Below are 20,000 nucleotides of genomic sequence, written 5' to 3'. Positions count from 1 at the left end.
GAATAGGCTTTATCTAGTACCTATTCGCTGGGCTGGGAGATTGCAACCTTCACGTGGTCCACCCTGTTTCGACGAATGCAATTAACCTGGCATGCACAAACAGACGATCGAACAAAACAAGTTGTCCTACAACTTTCGGCTGTGCAAGAAAATTATCCGCTCATTTAGAGCCATACCAGCAGTGGAAACAAGACACTTTGGCACAGCAGGCTAATGCCAACCTAGATCTCCAATCTAAGCTGGTCCCATTTGGCCATGTTTGGCCCATATCCCTCTTAACCTTCCCCATCCATGTATCTGCCCAACATACCTTTTATATGTTGTTATACGACCTGCCTCGCCTGTTTTAAATACAGTTATAGTCCCAGCCTCAACCCCCTCCTCCGGCAGCTCGTTCCATACAAGTCAAGTCAAGTCAAGTCAAGTCAAGTCTATTTGTCACATACACATACGAGATGTGCAGTGAAATGAAAGTGGCAATGCTCGCGGACTTTTGTGCAAAAGACAAACAACAAAACAAACTATAAACACAATCATAACACACATATTCTTTTACATAATAAATAATGGAAGGAAAAACGTTCAGTAGAGTTAGTCCCTGGTGAGATAGGCGTTTACAGTCCGAATTGCCTCTGGGAAGAAACTCCTTCTCAACCTCTCCGTTCTCACCGCATGGCAACGGAGGCGTTTGCCTGACCGTAGCAGCTGGAACAGTCCGTTGCAGGGGTGGAAGGGGTCTCCCATGATTTTATTTGCTTTGGAGTTATACACCCACCACCCTGCAAAAGTTGCCCCTCAGGTTCCTCTTAAATCTTTCCCCTTACAAGGTTAATTTTCCGGGGTGGAGGGACTGTCATATGCTGGGAGAATGGAGCGGCTGGGCTTGTACACTCTGGAGTTTAGAAGGATGAGAGGAGATCTCATTGAAACATATAAGATTGTTAAGGGCTTGGACACTCTAGAGGCAGGAAACATGTTCCCGATGTTAGGGGAGTCCAGAACCAGGGGTCACAGTTTAAGAATAAGGGGTAAGCCATTTAGAACGGAGACGAGGAAACACCTCCAGCATCTATAGTTCCTTGATTCTTTCTCGGGGATAGTTACTGATTCTCTAATCTGAAAGGATCGAAAGCATTCAATAGACAATAGACAATAGGTGCAGGAGTAGGCCATTCGGCCCTTCGAGCCAGCACCGTCATTCAATGTGAACATGGCTGATCATCCACAATCAGTACCCCGTTCCTGCCTTCTCCCCATATCCCCTGACTCCGCTATCTTTAAGAACCCTATCTAGCTCTCTCTTGAAAGTATCCAGAGAACCGGCCTCCACCACCCTCTGAGGCAGAGAATTCCACAGACTCACCACTCTCTGTGTGAAAAAGTGTTTCTTCATCTCCGTTCTAAATGGCTTACCCCCTTATTCTTAAACTGTGTGGCCCCTGGTTCTGGGCTCCCCCAACATCGGGAACATGTTTGAGCTATAGGGGAGGTTGAGCAGGCTGGGTCTCTATTCCATGGAGCGCAGGAGGATGAGGGGTGATCTTATAGAGGTGTATAAAATAATGAGAGGAATAGATCGGGCAGACGCACAGAGTCTCTTGCCCAGAGTAGGGGCATCGAGGACCAGAGGTCATGATGAGGTGAGGTGGGGAAGGGGGTAGGAGATTTAATAGGAACCTGAGGGGTAACTTTTTCCACACAGAGGGTGGTGGGTGTATGGAACGAGCTGCCAGAGGAGGTAGTTGAGGATGGGACTATCCCAACGTTTAAGAAACATTTAGACAGGTACATGGATAGGACAGGTTTGGAGGGAAATGGGCCAAACGCAGGCAGGTGGGACTAGTGTAGCTGGGACATGTTGGCCGGTGTGGGCAAGTTGGGCTGAAGGGCCTGTTTCCACACTGTATCACTCTCTGACTCAAACCCCATCACCAACTTCCTCCCCGTTACATTAAGCCTCCATTATTCTTGTCTTGTGGTGTCTGCATCTCAGTCCAATTTCTCTTCCACACCCCCCTCCCCCCCCCCCCCCCCCCCCCCCCCCCCCCGTCACCTTCTCTCTCTGAGCGAGATTGGCGCCGAGGTGAGAAATCTACAGAGACACTGGGATGTCAGGACTGTCTTATGAAGAAAGACTGGATAGACTTGGTTTATACTCTCTAGAATTTAGGAGATTGAGAGGGGATCTTAAAGAAACTTACAAAATTCTTAAGGGGTTGGACAGGCTAGATGTAGGAAGATTGTTCCCGATGTTGGGGAAGTCCAGGACAAGGGGTCACAGCTTAAGGATAAGGGGGAAATCCTTTAAAACCGAGATGAGAAGAACTTTTTTCACACACAGAGAGTGGTGAATCTCTGGAACTCTCTGCCGCAGAGGGTAGTTGAGGCCAGTTCATTGGCTATATTTAAGAGGGAGTTAGATGTGGCCCTTGTGGCTAAGGGGATCAGAGGGTATGGAGAGAAGGCAGGTACGGGATACTGAGTTGGATGATCAGCCATGATCATATTGAATGGCGGTGCAGTCTCGAAGGGCCGAATGGCCTACTCCTGCACCTAATTTCTATGTTTCTATGTTTCTACACACGCTGCTGGAGTAACTCAGCGGGTCGGGCGGTCTCTCCCGACAGAAGGAAGGATCGAGGGATCTACTATACTTCTCTGAGCCAACAGTTGTTTTTGGACAAGTTTTAACAGGTTCAGCGCAGAATCAGGCCCTTCGGCCCACTGAGTCCGTGCGTACCAGCGACCCCCGCACGGTAACACTATCCCGCATCCAACATGCAAATAAATAATCCATATCGCTAGCTCAGTCCCTTCGAATTGCCTGAAGAAAGCCCCCGACTCTGTCTATTTCCTCCACAGATGCTGCCCGACCTATTGAGTTATTACTCCAGTACTTTGTGTTCCGCTCAAGACCCCACAGTGCCTGCAGCAACGAGCTGTCAGAGGAGGTCGTTGAGGCTGGGCGAGTTTGTGTATAACAGCAGGGCGGTTTGTGTAGGAAGGAACTGCAGATGCTGGGTTAGACTCCGACGATAGACACAAAAAGCTGGAGTAACTCAGCCAGCGGGCCAGGCAGCATCTCTGGGCGACATGGTCAGAAGACGGAAGGGTCTCGACCCGAAACGTCGCCTATCCATGTTCTCCACAGCTTGCCTTCTCCCCATATCTCTTGATTCCACTAGCCCCTAGAAAGGGGAGAAGGGAGAGGGGGAGAGAGGCTTACTAAGTAGTGAAGATACACACAAAATGCTGGAGTAACTCAGTGGGACAGGCATCATCTCTGGAGAGAAAGAACTGGCGACGAGACCCTTCTTGTCTTCGGTATGAACCAGCATCTGTAGTTCCTTCCAACACTAAATGGGGATGTATTTTACGCGTGTAGCTATTTCTAACGTACATTACTAATCAATGACATTCACCAGATTGCCAAACGCGGTATATTTTAGGAAGTCTACATTTTTTAACATAAGGAAGCCGTCAGTAGGAACATGTACTCCTCGTCTTTTAAGTAGATTAAAGTATCCTTAATGAGTTCCCAATTAGGGCGGCGGTGGAGTAGCTGCCTCACAGCGCCAGGGACCCGGGTTCGATCCTGACTCTACGGGTGCTGTCTGTACGGAGTTTAGGGAGAGCGTGGGTTTTCTCCAGGGTGCTCCGATTTCCTCCCACACTCCAAAGACGTGCAGGTTTGTAAAAGTTCATTGGCTTTAGGTAAAATTGTAAATTGGCCCTAGTGGGCAGGTGGGACTAGTGCAGATGGGGCATGTTGGTCTGTGGGCAGGTGGGACTAGTGTAGATGGGGCATGTTGGTCGGTGTGGGCAGGTGGGACTAGTGTAGATGGGGCATGTTGGTGGGGTGTGGGCAGGTGGGACTAGTGTAGATGGGGCATGTTGGTCGGTGTGGGCAGGTGGGACTAGTGTAGATGGGGCATGTTGGTCGGTGTGGGCAGGTGGGACTAGTGTAGATGGGGCATGTTGGTCGGTGTGGGCAGGTGGGACTAGTGTAGATGGGGCATGTTGGTCGGTGTGGGCAGGTGGGACTAGTGTAGCTGGGGCAGTGTAGTTGGTGGGTGTGGGCAGGTGGGACTAGTGTAGATGGGGCATGTTGGTGGGGGGTGGGCAGGTGGGACTAGTGTGGAGGGGTCATGTTGGTCGGTGTGGGCAGGTGGGACTAGTGTAGATGGGGCATGTTGGTGGGTGTGGGCAGGTGGGACTAGTGTAGATGGGGCATGTTGGTGGGTGTGGGCAGGTGGGACTAGTGTAGATGGGGCATGTTGGTGGGTGTGGGCAGGTGGGACTAGTGTAGATGGGGCATGTTGGTGGGTGTGGGCAGGTGGGACTAGTGTAGATGGGGCATGTTGGTGGGTGTGGGCAGGTGGGACTAGTGTAGATGGGGCATGTTGGTGGGTGTGGGCAGGTGGGACTAGTGTAGATGGGGCATGTTGGTCTGTGTGGTGTGGGCAGGTGGGACTAGTGGAGATGGGTGTGGGCAGGTGGGACTAGGGTAGATGGGGCATGTGGGTGGGTGTGGGCAGGTGGGACTAGTGTAGGTGGGGCATGTTGGTAGGTGTGGGCAGGTGGGACTAGTGTAGATGGGGCATGTTGGTGGGTGTGGGCAGGTGGGACTAGTGTAGATGGGGCATGTTGGTCTGTGGGCAGGTGGGACTAGTGTAGATGGGGCATGTTGGTCGGTGTGGGCAGGTGGGACTAGTGTAGATGGGGCATGTTGGTCTGTGGGCAGGTGGCTTAGTGTAGATGGGGCCTGTTGGTCTGTGGGAAGGTGGGACTAGTGTAGATGGGGCCTGTTGGTCTGTGGGCAGGTGGGACTAGTGTAGACGGGGCATGTTGGTCTGTGGGCAGGTGGGACTAGTGTAGATGGGGCATGTTGGTGGGTGTGGGCAGGTGGGACTAGTGTAGATGGGGCATGTTGTTGGTCTGTGTGGGCAGGTGGGACTAGTGTAGATGGGGCATGTTGGTCGGTGTGGGCAGGTGGGACTAGTGTAGATGGGGGCAGTTGGTATGTTGTTGAGGGCAGTGGGACTAGTGTGGGTGAGGGGTGAGAGGTGTGGGGAGGGGGAGAGAGGAGATGGGGCATGTTGGGAAGTGTAGAGGGAGGTGGGACTAGTGTAGATGGGGGCGTGAGGGTTGGGCAGGAAGGGGGACTAGTGTAGAGGGGCATGTTTGGAGACGAGAGAGGAGAGGAGAGGGGAGGTGAGGACTAAGGGGGTCCGAGAGGCGAGGGGGGGCAATGGAGGGGAGAGGGAGGGTGTGGGCAGGTGGGGCTAGTGTAGATGGGGGAAGAGAGTGGGAAGGAGGAGAGAGGGTGGGACGAGTGAGAGATGGGGAGATGTTGAGTCTGTGTTCTTACTGAGGAGGGAGGTGGATGGAATAGATGTGTTGTGCGAGAGTGTGTGAGGAGAGAAAGAGAGGGAGAGAGGAGAGAGATGGACGGGAGGAGAGAGATGAGGGGGAGAGAGAGGGGAGGGAGAGGGAGAGAGCGAGAGAGGGAGATTCGGAGAGGGGAGAGAGAGAGGGGCGGGAGGAGAGGGGATGAGAGGAGGAGGGGAGAGAGGAGAGAGAGGAGAGGAGAGAGAGGAGAGAGAGGAGTTGGGAGGGGAGGCGAGGGATGGAGAGGAGGGAGGAGAGAGAGAGAGAGAGAGAGCGGAGGATGGAGAGAGAGGGCGAGGGAGGGAAGAGAGAGGGGAGAGGAGAGGAGGGAGGGAGAGGGGTGAGCGGGGGGAGGGGAGGGGGTGAGAGGGGAGGGAGAGGGGAGAGAGTGGGGAGCGGATGTCCGAGGGGGGGAGAGGGAGAGAGGGGAGAGAGGGAGGGTGGGAGAGGGTGGCGAGGGGAGGGGGAGAGAGGGGAGAGGGAGGGGGGGGGTGGGGGGGCGGGGTGAGAGGGGGGAGAGAGGGGGGAGAGAGGGGGAGAGAGAAGAGAGAGAGAGGGGGGAGAGAGGGGGGAGAGGGGGGGAGAGGAGGGGGGAGGGAGAGGGGTGGAGGGAGGGGGAGAGAGAGGGGTGAGAGGGGGGAGAGAGGAGGGGGGAGAGATGGGGGAGAGAGGGAGTGAGGGGGGGGAGAGAGGAGGGAGGTGGAGGGAGGGGAGGGGGAGAGAGAGGGAGAGAGGGGGTGAGAGAGGGAGAGGGAGAAAGAGAGAGGGGGGAGAGAGGGGGGGAGAGGGGCGGGGGTGAGAGGGGGGAGAGTGGGGGGAGAGGGGGGAGGGGGGGAGGGGGAGGGGGAGGAGGAGGGAGGAGAGAGGGGGAGAGAGGGGGAGAGAGGAGGGGAGAGAGGGGTGAGAGGGGGTGAGAGAGGGGGGGGGAGAGCGGGGTGAGAGTGGGAGAGAGAGGGGAGGGGGATGAGAGGGGGGCGAGAGAGTGGAGGGGAGAGGGGTGAGAGTGGGGGGGGGGGGTACCTAGTGGGTGTAGGCTAGCGTTAGTGTGCGGGCTGATCGCTGGTCGCTGGGCCGAAGAGCCGCACCTCTAAAATCTAAAGTGAGAGAATCGAAGTAAATGGAAAAGAGTTTTTTTAAATAATAGCAAGGAACTGTAAGATAGACATAAACAGGCCCTTCGGCCCACCGGATCGTTGCCGACCAGGGATCCCCGCACAAGCCAATTAACCAACAAACCTGGACGTTCTTTGGATTGGAGTGTGGGAGCAAAAAGATCCCGGAAAAAGCCCACGCACGTCACGGGGAGAACGTGCAAACTCCGTACAGACAGCACCTGTAGTCGGGATCGAACCCGGGTCTCCGGCGCTGCATTCGCTGTAAGGCAGCAACTCTACCGCTGCGCCACCGTGTCGACTCGAGTGGAGACTCTCCTTCAGACTGAATAATGCCCAGGGATTATTTGTAAAGGCTTATTTGTGTAAGTGACAGGTAGTGTGGTGATTTGATTCTGCCTTCGGGAATTCACTGTATCTCCTTGCCCCTTGCATCAAACGGCGCCTGTCTCAAAGCGGGTCAGCACACACACACACACACACACACACGCCTTCAATCCGCCGGCATCTATCATCTACAAGCCAGGTTTAATCGCCAGGAATAATGCTCATCTCCCGGCCCCTCTACACCCGACAGCAGGCGATTCATCGGCGTCACATTATCCTGAACTGTCGGGTGAACCGGCCCCTTCTATGCATTGGCTGTGTTTTTTTTTTTAAGAAACGAAAGACATCAGACAATAGACAATAGGTGCAGGAGTAGGCCATTCGGCCCTTCGAGCTAGCACCGCCATTCAATATGATCATGGCTGATCATCCACAATCAGTTCCCCGTTCCTGCCTTCTCCCCATATCCCCTGACTCCACTATCTTTAAGAGCCCTATCTAGCTCTCTCTTGAAAGTATCCAGAGAACCTGCCTCCACCGCCCTCTGAAGCAGAGAATGCCACAGACTCACCACTCTCTGTGCAAAAAACTGTCTCTTGATCTCCGTTCCAAATGGCTTACCCCTTATTCTTAAACTGTGGCCCCTGGTTCTGGACTCCCCCAACATTCGGGAACATGTTTCCTGCCTCTAACGTGTCCAAGCCCTTAACAATCTTATATGTTTCAATGAGGAAAGAGGCCGTTCGGTTTGACCCGAGTAAGTGCGGGTGTCAGGGGTTGTGGGGAGAAGGCAGGGGAATGGGGTTAGGAGGGAGAGATAGATCAGCCATGATTGACTGGTGGAGTAGACTTGATGGGCCGAATGGCCTGATTCTGCTCCTATCACCTTATGAATCTATGAGTCCACCAGGCGAAGAGATATGGGGAGGAGGCAGGAACGGGGTACTGATTGGGGATGATCACATTGAATGGCGGTGCAGGCTCGAAGGGCCGAATGGCCTACTCCCGCACTTATTTTCTATATTTCTAAATTTCCAATGTCCACCAAAACGTACAAACTATCGGAGTAGCTCAGCGGCTCAGGCAGCATCTTTTAGTTTAGTTTAGAGATACAACGGGCCGACCAGCGATCACCCCCCCCCCAGACACTAACTCAATACTAGATATGAAGAAGGGTCTCGACCCGAATCGTCACCCATTCCTTCTCTCCAGAGATGCTGCCTGTCCCGCTGTTACTCCAGCATTTAGACAATAGACAATAGGTGCAGGAGGAGGCCATTCGGCCCTTCGAGCCTGCACCGCCATTCAATGTGATGATGGCTGATCATCCCCAATCAGTACCCCGTTCCTACCTTCTCCCCATATCCCCTGAGCCCCTATCCAGCTCTCTCTTGAAAGCATCCAGAGAACCTGCCCCCACCGCCCTCTGACGCAGAGAATTCCACAGGCTCACAACTCTCTGTGAGGAAAAAGTGTTTCCTCGTCTCCGTTCTAAATGGCTTGTGCCCCTCGTCCGTGTAAACCAGCATCTGCAGTTCCTTCCTATACGTTACAATTTACAGAAGTCAGGCGACCCACAAACCTATGTGTTTAAGAAGGAACTGCAGGTGCTGGAAAATCGAAGGTAGACAAAAAATGCTGGAGAAACTCAGCGGGTGCGGCAGCATCTATGGAGCGAAGGAAATAGGCAACGTTTCGGGCCGAAACCCTTCTTCGGATTTCAGCACCCGCTGAGTTTCTCCAGCACTTTTGTCTACTGAATACGTGTTGCTTTTGCACCATCGTAAAGTCGAAATATCGCAAGTCGAGGAGTATCTGTATGTAGCTCGCAATGTTCTGAACTTTTATCAGGTCTCCTCCCCTCAACCTCCGATGCTCCAGCAGAAACACTATGCTCATGTCCTTGTAACTTGTGGTCATCTCTTCTGAAGAGTCCACCAGGGACTATACTGGAAGTTGGACAATTTTATACTGGGCAATTTTTTTTTTTAACATTAAGCAAGCCAATTAACCTACAAGTGAATGTCCGTCAATGAACCATCATGCCAGCACCACCCAGCCCGGGGTGTCTCAACCAGAGGACCTGGCTCTCAGAATCCATCCTCACTCCATCAGCTTCAGGAGAGACACTAACACAGTCTTCCCTCTCACCCTGCCCGCTCTCCTCTCCCTCCCCCTTCACCGCTCCTCTATCTGCCCCTTTACACTCTCCATCTCCCATCTTACACTCTTTCTACCACCTCATCTTCCCCTCTCACCCTTACACTCTCTCCGCTCCGACCCTCTCTTCCCTAATCCTCACTCATTTAACTACTCATCTCCCCATCCTCTCTCACCGTTACACTCACCCTTTCCCATCTATCTTCTCATTCCCTCTCTCTCATCTCCCCCCCCCCCCCCCCCCCCCCCGCCCCCCCCAGCATGGCGGATTGCCCCTGAGCCCCCAGGGAGGGGGTTTGGGGAGAGAGGAGAAGAGGGGATGGGGAGGAGGAGAGGAAGTTGGATGAGGAGGAAGAGGGAGAGTTTTTGCTGGCCCTTGCTGTCTCCCTCCCTTTCCTAAACCCACCGAGCTTCTCCTCCCCCTTACAAAATACTTAAGGGGTAGGGAAAGGCTAGATGGAGGAACAATTGGTCCCGATGTTAGGGAAGTCCAGGACAAGGGGTCACAGCTTTAAGGATAAGGGTTAATCCTTTAAAACGATGATGAGAAGGTGACTTTTTTCACACACAGAGTGCTGAATCTCTCGAAACTCTCTGCCACAGAGGGGGCCAGTTGAGGCCAGTTATTGGCTATAATTTAAGAGGGAGTTAGATTGGCCCTTGTGGCTAAATCATCGTCAGGGTGGTATGGAGAGAGGCAGTACGGATACTGAGTTGGATGATCACGGTGATGATCTATTGAATGGCGGTGCAGGCCGAAGGGCCGCGTGGCCTGACCTATGGTTGTGCGGGGAAGAGACGATGGTGTTCTGACACTGTCGTCGTGAATATGTTTTCCTTCAACCCTCGAGCTGTCTCCCCCAATCCATCCCCCCTGGCTCTCGGGCTCCCGCTGGAATTTCCCCCCCCCGCCCCCCCCCCCATCTCCCCCCCCCCCCCCCCCACCCCCCATAGTCTGAGAAGGGTTTCGGCCCGAAACGTCGATATCATTCCTTCGCTCCATAGATGCTGCTGACCCGCTGAGTTTCTCCCAGCATTTTTGTGTATCCATACACCTTATACGTGGAGTGAAATAGATGATGTTTCGGGTCGGGACCCCTTTGCAGTCGCCCATCAATCTCCCTCTACAGACGCTGCCTGACCCGCTGAGTTGCTCCGGTACTGAGGGTGTTTACCTCAAGATTCCAGCACCCAGGTGTGAAAAATCATGAGAGGAATAGATCGGGTAGACGCACGGAGTCTCTTGCCCAGAGTAGGGGGGGTCGGGAACGGTTCTATCTCTCGAAATCATCGTCAGAGACCTTTCACGACCATAGGTGACCTCTCACGACCACGGTCGTGGTCACCCGCGACATGTCGCCAAGGGTCGCCTGTATGGTTGTGAGATGTCCCCTATGGTCGTGAGAGGCCTTCAAAGAGTCGTGCCGTCTTTCTGGTCGCCGCTGAATTTTCAACATGTTGAACATTTTGGCGACCTATCACGGGTGCCGGCAGTCGCCTGTAAAGGTCGCGAAAGTGGGACAGGCCCTTAAGATTTGGTTCGTGGGGCTAAGCGGATCAAGGGATATGGGGAGAAGGCAGGAACGGGGTACTGATTTTGGATGATCGGTCATGATCATATTGAATGGCGGTGCAGGCTCGAAGGGCCGAATGGCCTACTCCTGCACCTATTTTCTATGTATCGCAAAGTTTAAGAAATGTTATTTCTGAAGAAGTGTCTCGATCCGACACGTCACCCATCCCTTCTCTCCAGAGATGCTGCCTGTCCCGCTGAGTTACTCCAGCAATGTGTGTCTATCTTTAAAAAAAACACACACACATTGAAACAGGCACATGGACAGGACAGGTGGTAAAGGGATATGGGCCAAACGCGGGCAGGTGGAACTTGTGTGGATGGGACATATTGGCCGGTGTGGGCAAGTTGGGCTGGAGGGGCCCGTTTCCACGCTGTATCACTCTATGACTATCTGCAGTCTCTTGTGTTTCCGGTTTAATCTCCACTCTATTTTTTTCAACTGTGATCTTTAATCCAGCACCAGCAATCTTCTGTCTTGAATAACCCCCACACAAGAGTGCTGGAGTAACTCAGCGGGTCAGGCAGGATCTGTGGAGAACATGGATAGGTGACGTTTCACAGAGTGCTGGAGTAACTCAGCGGGTCAGGCAGCATCTGTGGAGAACATGGATAGGTGACGTTTCACAGAGTGCTGGAGTAACTCAGTGGGTCAGGCAGCATCTGTGGAGAACATGGATAGGGGACATTTCACAGAGTGCTTGAGTAACTCAGCGGGTCAGGCAGTATCTCTGGAGAACGTGGATAGGTGACGTTTTGTGTCGGGACCATTCTTCAGACACGAGTCTATTGTCATATGCGCGATTCTGGTACCGGCACGATGAAAGTATTGCTTGCAACAGCAACACAGGAACGTGACAAATCTAAGGCCAACACACACAAATATCTATTGGTTTGGGAGTTTAGAGATACAGCGCGGAAACTGGCCCTTCGTCCCATCGAGTCTGTCCGACCAGCGATCTCCGTACACTAATTCTATCCTACACACTTTACCTGACCCACCGAGTTACTCCAGCACTCTGTCTATCTTTAAATTATGAAGAATTGTATTTCATCAGGAGGATTTCAGTATAGGAGTAAAGAGGTTCTTCTGCGGTTGCACAGGGCTCTGGTGAGGCCACATCTGGAGTATTGTGCACAGTTTTGCTCTCAGAATTTGAGGAAGGACATCCTTGTGATTGAGGCAATGCAGCGTAGGTTCATGAGATTGAGGCCAAGTCACTGGATGGATTTAAGAGAGAGTTAGATGGAGCTCTAGGGGCTAGTGGAGTCAAGGGGATATGGGGAGAAGGCAGGCACGGGTTATTGATTGGGGACGATCAGCCATGATCATATTGAATGGCGGTGCTGGCTCGAAGGGCTGAATGGCCTCCTCCTGCAGCTATTGTCTATGTTTCTATATTTCTATGTATAGGTCCACGTTTCTTCCCACACTACAAAGACGTGCAGGTTTGTCGGTTGTGTGGGAAGGAACTGCAGATGCTGATTTAAACCGTAGGCATACACAAAATGCTGGAGTAACTCAGCGGGACAGGCAGCGTCTCTGGAGAGAAGGAAAGGGTGACGTTTTCGGGTCGAGACCCTTCCGTTTTCTGACCATGTTCTCCACAGATGCTGCCTGACCCGCTGAGTTACTCCAGCACTCTGTGAAACGTCACCTATCCATGTTCTCCACAGATGCTGCCTGACCCGCTGAGTTACTCCAGCACTCGGTGAAACGCCACCTATCCATGTTCTCCACAGATGCTGCCTGACCCGCTGAGTTACTCCAGCACTCTGTGAAACGTCACCTATCCATGTTCTCCACAGATGCTGCCTGACCCACTGAGTTACTCCAGCACATGGTGTCAAAAGGTCATGTGATAGGAGAAAAATGAGGCCATTCGGCCCATCAAGTCTATTACGTTATTCAATCACACGATCTCTCTCCCTCCTTTTTTCACTCCCGACCTGTTTACAAGTGTTCAGTTGAATCCTATCGCCCGGGGCCTTGGGTACCTGCCCTGTTCAGACTGAGGGTCAGGGGGAAAGTGAAACGAGAGATAGCCCCCCCCCCCCCCCCCCCCCCCCCCCCCCCCCAAGTCGTTGTACTACCTTCAAAGTAGTCTTGTGTCGGAAGGAACTGCAGATGCTGGTTTAAAGATAGACACAAAATGCTGGAGTAACTCAGCGGGACAGGCAGCATCTCTGGAGAGAAGGAATGGGCGACGTTTCGGGTCGAGACCCTTCTTCAGACTAGTTGAGTTTCATTGGCTGTAACCCATTTTCACCTAGGGCCACAGCTAACAATGGCCAGTTTCCATTCTCACCGTGTTTAAGACGGAACTGCAGATGCTGGAGAATCGAAGGTAGACAAAAAATGCTGGAGAAACTCAGCGGGTGCGGCAGCATCTATGGAGCGAAGGAAATAGGCAACGTTTCGGGCCGAAACCCATTGGGTTTCGGCCCGAAACATTGCCTATTTCCTTTGTCATCGTTACTTTTTTTGTTTTTATCCTTTATTGATTTGTTCTATATCCTATGTCGCTCTTCAAGGGAGATGCTAAATGCATTTCGTTGTCTCTGTACTGTACACTGACAATGACAATTAAAATTGAATCTGAATCTGAATCTGAATCTGAATCTGATCCTCGATATCATCGTCTGTATCTCGTCCTCCCCCACACGACCCTCAGTCTGAAGAAGGGTCTCGACCCGAAACGTCACCCATTCCTTCTCTCCAGAGATGCTGCCCGTCCCGCTGAGTTTCTCCAGCATTTTGTGTCTACCTTCGATTTTCCAGCATCTGCAGTTCCTTCTTAAACAAACCACCCCTCGTCCTTGCTAGACAATTTACCTGTACGGGGGATAGTTTGTTTAAGCAGGAACTGCAGATGCTGGAAAATCGAAGGTAGACAAAAAATGCTGGAGAAACTCAGCGGGTGCAGCAGCATCTATGGAGCGAAGGAAATAGGCAGGTCGTTCCCTCCACAGATGCTGCTGCACCCGCTGAGTTTCTCCAGCATTTTTGTCTACGAGGGACAGTTTCCTGGGTCTGCCCGTGACGGCGTGGATCGATTTTTGAGATTGTAGCCCAGTTCGCCGACCAGACTAAGTCATTCTGTTAAGGGCTTGGGCACGCTCGAGGCAGGAAACATGTTCCCGATGTTGGGGGAGTCCAGAACCGGGGGCCACACAGTTTAAGAATAAGGGGTAAACGGAGACGAGGAAATACTTTTTCACACAGAGAGTTGTGAGTCTGTGGAATTCTCTGCCTCAGTGGAGGCCGATTCTCTGGATACTTTAAAGAGAGAGCTAGATAGGGCTCTTAAAGATAGCGGAGTCAGGGGATATGGGGAGAAGGCAGGAACGGGGTACTGATTGGGGATGATCAGCCATGATCACATTGAATGGCGGTGCTGTCTCGAAGGGCCGAATGGCCTACTCATGCACCTATTGCCTATTGTCTATAATCTCTGTATCTTGCGAATTATTTTACAGGTGGATTACCGTTGCAATTGACTCCATGTATACAGCCGCGTTAAGACACAAAAAGCTGGAGTAACTCAGCGGGTCAGGCAGCATCTCTGGAGAGAAGGAAATGGTGACGATTCGAGTCGAGACCCTTCCCTCTAGACTTCGCTTCTAGACCCGAAACGTCTCCAGACGTCCCTTCTCTCCAGCAGAAGCTGCCTGATCCGCTGAGTTACTCCAGCATTTTGTGTCTATCTTCGGTTTAAATCTACCAGCCACTGCAGTCCCTTCCTACAGACGAAGATCGCGTTGTACAGCCACAGGAAAGCCGTGGAAGTGGTTATTTGAACGGTCTGTCTCGGAATCCAATCTTCCTCGATATGTTTGAAGGGAAATTATTCTGTCCAAAAAAATACAGCAGAAAAAAATAGATAATGCAGGCGGCAACTAGAAGGGGGGTTATTTGCTTCAGTCGGCTCAAGAAGGGTCCCGACCCGAAACTCCACGACAAGGGGTCACAGTTTAAGGATAAGGGGGAAATCTTTTAGGACCGAGATGAGAAAAACATTTTTCACACAGAGAGTGGCGAATCTGTGGAATTCTCTGCCACAGAAGGTAGTTGAGGCCACAGTTCATTGGCTATATTTAAGAGGGAGTTAGATGTGGCCCTTGTGGCTAAAGGGATCAGGGGGTATGGAGAGAAGGCAGGTACAGGATACTGAGTTGGATGATCAGTCATGATCATATTGAATGGCGGTGCAGGCTCGAAGGGCCGAATGGCCTATTCCTGCACCTATTTTCTATGTTTCTAAACATCGCCTGTTTTATTCTATCCACAGATGCTGCCTGACCCGCTGAGTAACTCCAGCACTCTGTGAAACGTCACCTATCCATGTTCTCCACAGATGCTGCCTGACCCGCTGAGTTACTCCAGCACTCTGTGAAACGTCACCTATCCATGTTCTCCACAGATGCTGCCTGACCCGCTGAGTTACTCCAGCACTCTGTGCCTCGCTCAAAGATTCCCGCATCGGCTTGTCTCCCGGTGCCTACAATTATGGGGCAGTCATTGTGTTTAATTCGGAGACTTTGGTTCCAATTGGTAACTGTTAACGATGTCCACCCACGGCCCGACACCCCTCCTGTTTTCACTCCGTTCATCGGGGGAAATATAATCCATTAGTCGGTCGAAATGTGGTCACATTGTCCATTTAGTCGTTGGATATTAATTGAACTACTTTTGGAGGTGTTTTTTTTTTTTTACAAGCGCCTTTCAGATTAAAGGCCGGTGATTCTACATACATATGATAATAGATTCGCTGTATTACCCGGCTCAGTAAATGAACCAAAAACGTGTCCAGTCTGACTTGTTCGTCTCTGAATGACACATTCTGTCGCGGCCTGCGGCTTTTTTTCGCGAAATAAATCCGATACACTGAAGTTTTTAAAGATTTGCACAGTTTGATTTTTTTTTTTTTGGGGGTCCCAGGGCTTTGATTTTTAAGCTATTAAACCGGGAGCGAGTTCGTTCAGTAATGCAACCAACGCTACTAGAGGGGAGATCTGTGATCTTTGAATACAGCTAAACCGCCTTCCCTCCCCTTCGCAACAGACAGAGGTGGCAATCCGTTCCTGTGTGCGTGGCCCTAGTCGACATATCCCGGTGTTGGTGCATCTCCGTGGTACAATGGGGCAAAATGCTGGAGTCACTCCGCGGGGACAGGCAGCGAGCGTATCTGGGAGAGGTGGAACGGATGATTTTTCGGGTCGGGACCCTGTTGTCTGAATTTTCGTTCCCAGCCAAACATGAAGTCACATTTAATCAAAGCAGGGTTGCGGTGAAATATAACTGAAATCATTGGTATCATTGGTATCATTTAAAAATAAATTGGATAGGCATATGGATGAGAAGGGAATGGAGGGTTATGGTATGAGTGCAGGCAGGTGGGACTAAGGGGGAAAAAATTGTTCGATACGGACTTGTAGGGCCGAGATGGCCTGTTTCCGTGCTGTAATTGTTATATGGTTATATGGTTATATGTTTATATGAAATGAGCGCAGGTACAAAATGCGCGTCTTATGCTTGGCAACCATACTGGCATTATTCATCTGCACAATACAATTAGTGGGATACTAATCACCAATGTTAAGGTTACGATGAATTTCACAAATAAAAATATCAACTCTATTTGCTTTAACAGCGGTACAATTGTAACAAACGGTTCACACGGAGGCAAATGTAGTTCTGATATACATGAGGGTCTATTAGTTTCATGTTAGCACGCTCTAAATACGGATTCTAGATGGAGAGTAGTTTTAAATATCTTCCCATAACACGGCATTAATATAGTGTCGTTATTATCGACCTTAATTCTAGTTTTGATTTCATGTTTTTTATTACCATAGTATGTGTAGATCGCAGTTATATCATTAATATGAGGAATCTGGATGTCCAGCCCTACCTATTTAGATATTATAATTTATATGTAAAATATGTACGTCTTATAATTACATCAAGTATATATATATATATATATATATATAAGGTGCATATATAATTTGTATTACAGTCCTAACCAGCTAAATGGATACATTATACACAGTGCGCTATATGCCGTCAGTATGCGTTATACATATATATATATATAATATATATATATATATATATATATATATATAATTCATTTATGTGGGTGTGTTTTAACACTATAAAATAATATACATTCTGTATATATAAACTAGCTAATGTATAAATTATATATCGGGCGCTATTTGCCGTCTGCATGCAAGCAATTCATATATATGTGTGTGTTGAACTATAAAATAAGATAGATTCTGTATATACAGTCCTAGCTAGCTAATGTATAAATTATATATAGTGTGCTATGTACAGTTTTTATGCAATATATATATATATATATACTAGACCAAGTGCAGACCCGTTGGGTCTGTTGCCCCAACTAGCTAATGTGTAAATTATATAGTCTACTATTTATTTCATTCCCCTTACATGTTTTTCCTCTACCTGCTAAATTTTTGTAAGGTGTCCTTGAGACTCTTGAAAGGCGCCCATAAATAAACTATTATTATTATTATATATATACACATATATACAGACTAATACAGTTTAACCATATATAACCATATAACAATTACAGCACGGAAACAGGCCATCTCGGCCCTACAAGTCCGTGCCGAACAACTTTTTTCCCTTAGTCCCACCTGCCTGCACTCATACCATAACCCTCCATTCCCTTCTCATCCATATGCCTATCCAATTTATTTTTAAATGATACCAACGAACCTGCCTCCACCACTTCCACTGGAAGCTCATTACACACCGCTACCACTCTCTGAGTAAAGAAGTTCCCCCTCATGTTACCCCTGAACTTCTGTCCCTTAATTCTGAAGTCATGTCCTCTTGTTTGAATCTTTCCTATTCTCAAAGGGAAAAAGCTTGTCCACATCAACTCTGTCTATCCCTCTCATCATTTTAAAGACCTCTATCAAGTCCCCCCTTAACCTTCTGCGCTCCAGAGAATAAAGACCTAACTTATTCAACCTTTCTCTGTAACTTATTATTTTATAAGATATTTTATTACATATATGTATATATATTATATATATAACTTGCATAAAGACTATATATATATATAATTGCTATATATATATGCGTGTGTTTTAACATTATAAAATAATATAAAGTCTGTATGACAGTCCTAACTAGCTAAATATGTAAAATACACATAGCACGCTATTATAAATTCTGTGTGTACAGCCGTAGCTGGCAGAGTATATATATATACTATATATATATATATATATATATATATATATATATATATATTGAATATAACGTGGTATATACACTTGTTACACGTATATATATATATATCATAGATTTTGTGAGTACAGCTCTAACTAGCAAGGCACATCAACTATGCTCCACACACATAATGTCCATTATATATTATATATATATATATATATATATCATAGATTTTGTGAGTACAGCTCTAACTAGCAAGGCACATCCAGTATGCTCCACACACATAATGCCCATTATATTATCTATGTTCGGCCATAACTAGTTCCAAATTGTAAATGATACATCTAGCATGCTAACACGTCTACTCCTTATGAAGATATTTTGTTCGTTTATCAATTCATAAATATTTCTCATCTGAGTGGGCAGTTGATCATAATTGATATGTTTACTGTAAATAATTCACACCCGCATGAGAGTTTGGATGTAGCAGGTTATTAACTACTAATTTGTTCCTGTATGCATGGCTCTACATATCCCGGTGTTGCATCTCCGTGGTACAACTTGTCGTGAATGAAACATAGAAATTAGGTGCAGGAGTAGGCCATTCGGCCCTTCGAGCCTGCACCGCCATTCAATATGATCATGGCTGATCATCCAACTCAGTATCCCGTACCTGCCTTCTCTCCATACCCCCTGATCCCTTTAGCCACAAGGGCCACATCTAACTCCCTCTTAAATATAGCCAATGAACTGGTCTCAACTACCCTCTGAGGCAGAGAATTCCAGAGATTCACCACTCTGAAAGTAGATTAAAAAAGGTAGATTAAAAAAAATGCTGGAGAAACTCAGCGGGTGCAGCAGCATCTATCGAGCGAAGGAAATAGGCAACGTTTCGGGACGAAACGTTGCCTATTTCCTTCGCTCCATAGATGCTGCTGCATCCGCTGAGTTTCTCCAGCATTTGTGTGTGTGTGTGTCTACCTTCGATTTTCCACAGCATCTGCAGTTCCTTCTTAAACACACAACTTGTTCTCTCTGAATGAATCTCTGCTTACCTTGAAACCTGTGTCCGAACAGCCGGTTCCTGAGGACCCAGGGGTAGAAATTGAGGGGGTCGCGGTGCTGAGGCGAGAAGAAGGGGTGCGGGGTCTGGAGGTGATGCGAGCTGAGCGGGTGCGGGTGGTGAACGGGCAGCGCCGGGTGACCGACTGCCTCCTGAAACATCAGGTCCGGCCCCGAGTACAGGGAGCGGCCGGGCGCCTGGAAGGCGTTGGGGAAGCCGTCGGCGGTGGTCGGGTAGCTGAGAGCGGCCGGTCGGAGCGACTCGTCCGGCGACAGCGGGCTGTTCTCCTTCGCCACCAGCGACTCGATCGTGAAGCAGCGCTTGGTGCCCGCGTGGAACATAGTGGTGGGTGAAGTTAGCTCCTCCGCTGTGGCTGTGGCTGTGTGTGTGTGTGTGTGTGTGAGAGAGAGGAGAGAGGGAGAGAAAGAGGGCGTGTGAGAGATAGGAGGGAGGGGGAGTGAGAGGGAGGTAGAGAGAGGGAGGGAGGGAGGGAGAGAGAGACGAGTTTCTGATGATCAGTGGTTGAGAGGCGCTGGATCTTTGATATAAGCGGGCGGAACTCCCAATCTTGGACCCCCCCAATCTTGAAACTGGGGTCTGTGTGTGGTGGTGTGTGTGAGATTGGTGTGTGTGTGTGGAGAGAGAGAGAGAGGAGAGAGAGAGAGAGAGAGAGAGAGAGAGAGAGCGAGAGAGAGAGAGAGAGAGAGAGAGAGAGAGAGAGAGAGAGAGAGAGAGAGAGAGAGAGAGAGAGAGAGAGAGAGAGAGAGAGAGAGAGAGAGAGAGGAGAGAGAGAGAGAGAGAGGGGAGAGAGAGAGGGAGAGGAGAGAAAGAGAGAGAGAGAGAGAGAGAGAGAGAGAGAGAGAGAGAGAGAGAGAGAGAGAGAGAGAGAGAGAGAGAGAGAGAGAGAGAGAGAGAGAGAGAGAGAGAGAGAGAGAGAGAAGAGAGAGAGAGAGAGAGAGAAGAGAGAGATAGAGAAAGAGAGAGAGAGAGAGAGAGAGGGAGAGAGAGAGAGAGAGAGAGAGAGAGAGAGAGAGAGAGAGAGATAGATAGAGAGAGAGAGAGAGAGAGAGAGAGAGAGAGAGAGGGAGAGAGAGGGAGAGGGAGAGAGAGAGACGGGAGAGCGGGGGGAGGATAGAGAGAGCGAGAGAGAGA

General features: G+C 49.8%; 1 protein-coding gene across 1 annotated transcript in view; it reads right to left on the bottom strand.

Moving 5' to 3' along the window:
- The window catches only part of emx1 (empty spiracles homeobox 1), a 56,840-nt gene extending 37,587 nt beyond the window's left edge, over positions 1-19,253 (bottom strand). Inside the window, exon 1 of the mRNA XM_055631002.1 lies at positions 18,841-19,253. Within this exon, the coding sequence (XP_055486977.1) occupies positions 18,841-19,189 (349 nt within the window). The 5' untranslated portion in view covers positions 19,190-19,253. The remainder of the gene's footprint in view (positions 1-18,840) is intronic.
- Between the last annotated feature and the right edge of the window lie 747 nt (positions 19,254-20,000).

Source organism: Leucoraja erinacea, unplaced genomic scaffold, assembly GCF_028641065.1.
Source record: "Leucoraja erinacea ecotype New England unplaced genomic scaffold, Leri_hhj_1 Leri_60S, whole genome shotgun sequence".
Lineage (NCBI taxonomy): Eukaryota > Metazoa > Chordata > Chondrichthyes > Rajiformes > Rajidae > Leucoraja > Leucoraja erinaceus.
This window is presented reverse-complemented; position numbering and strand designations above follow the sequence as displayed.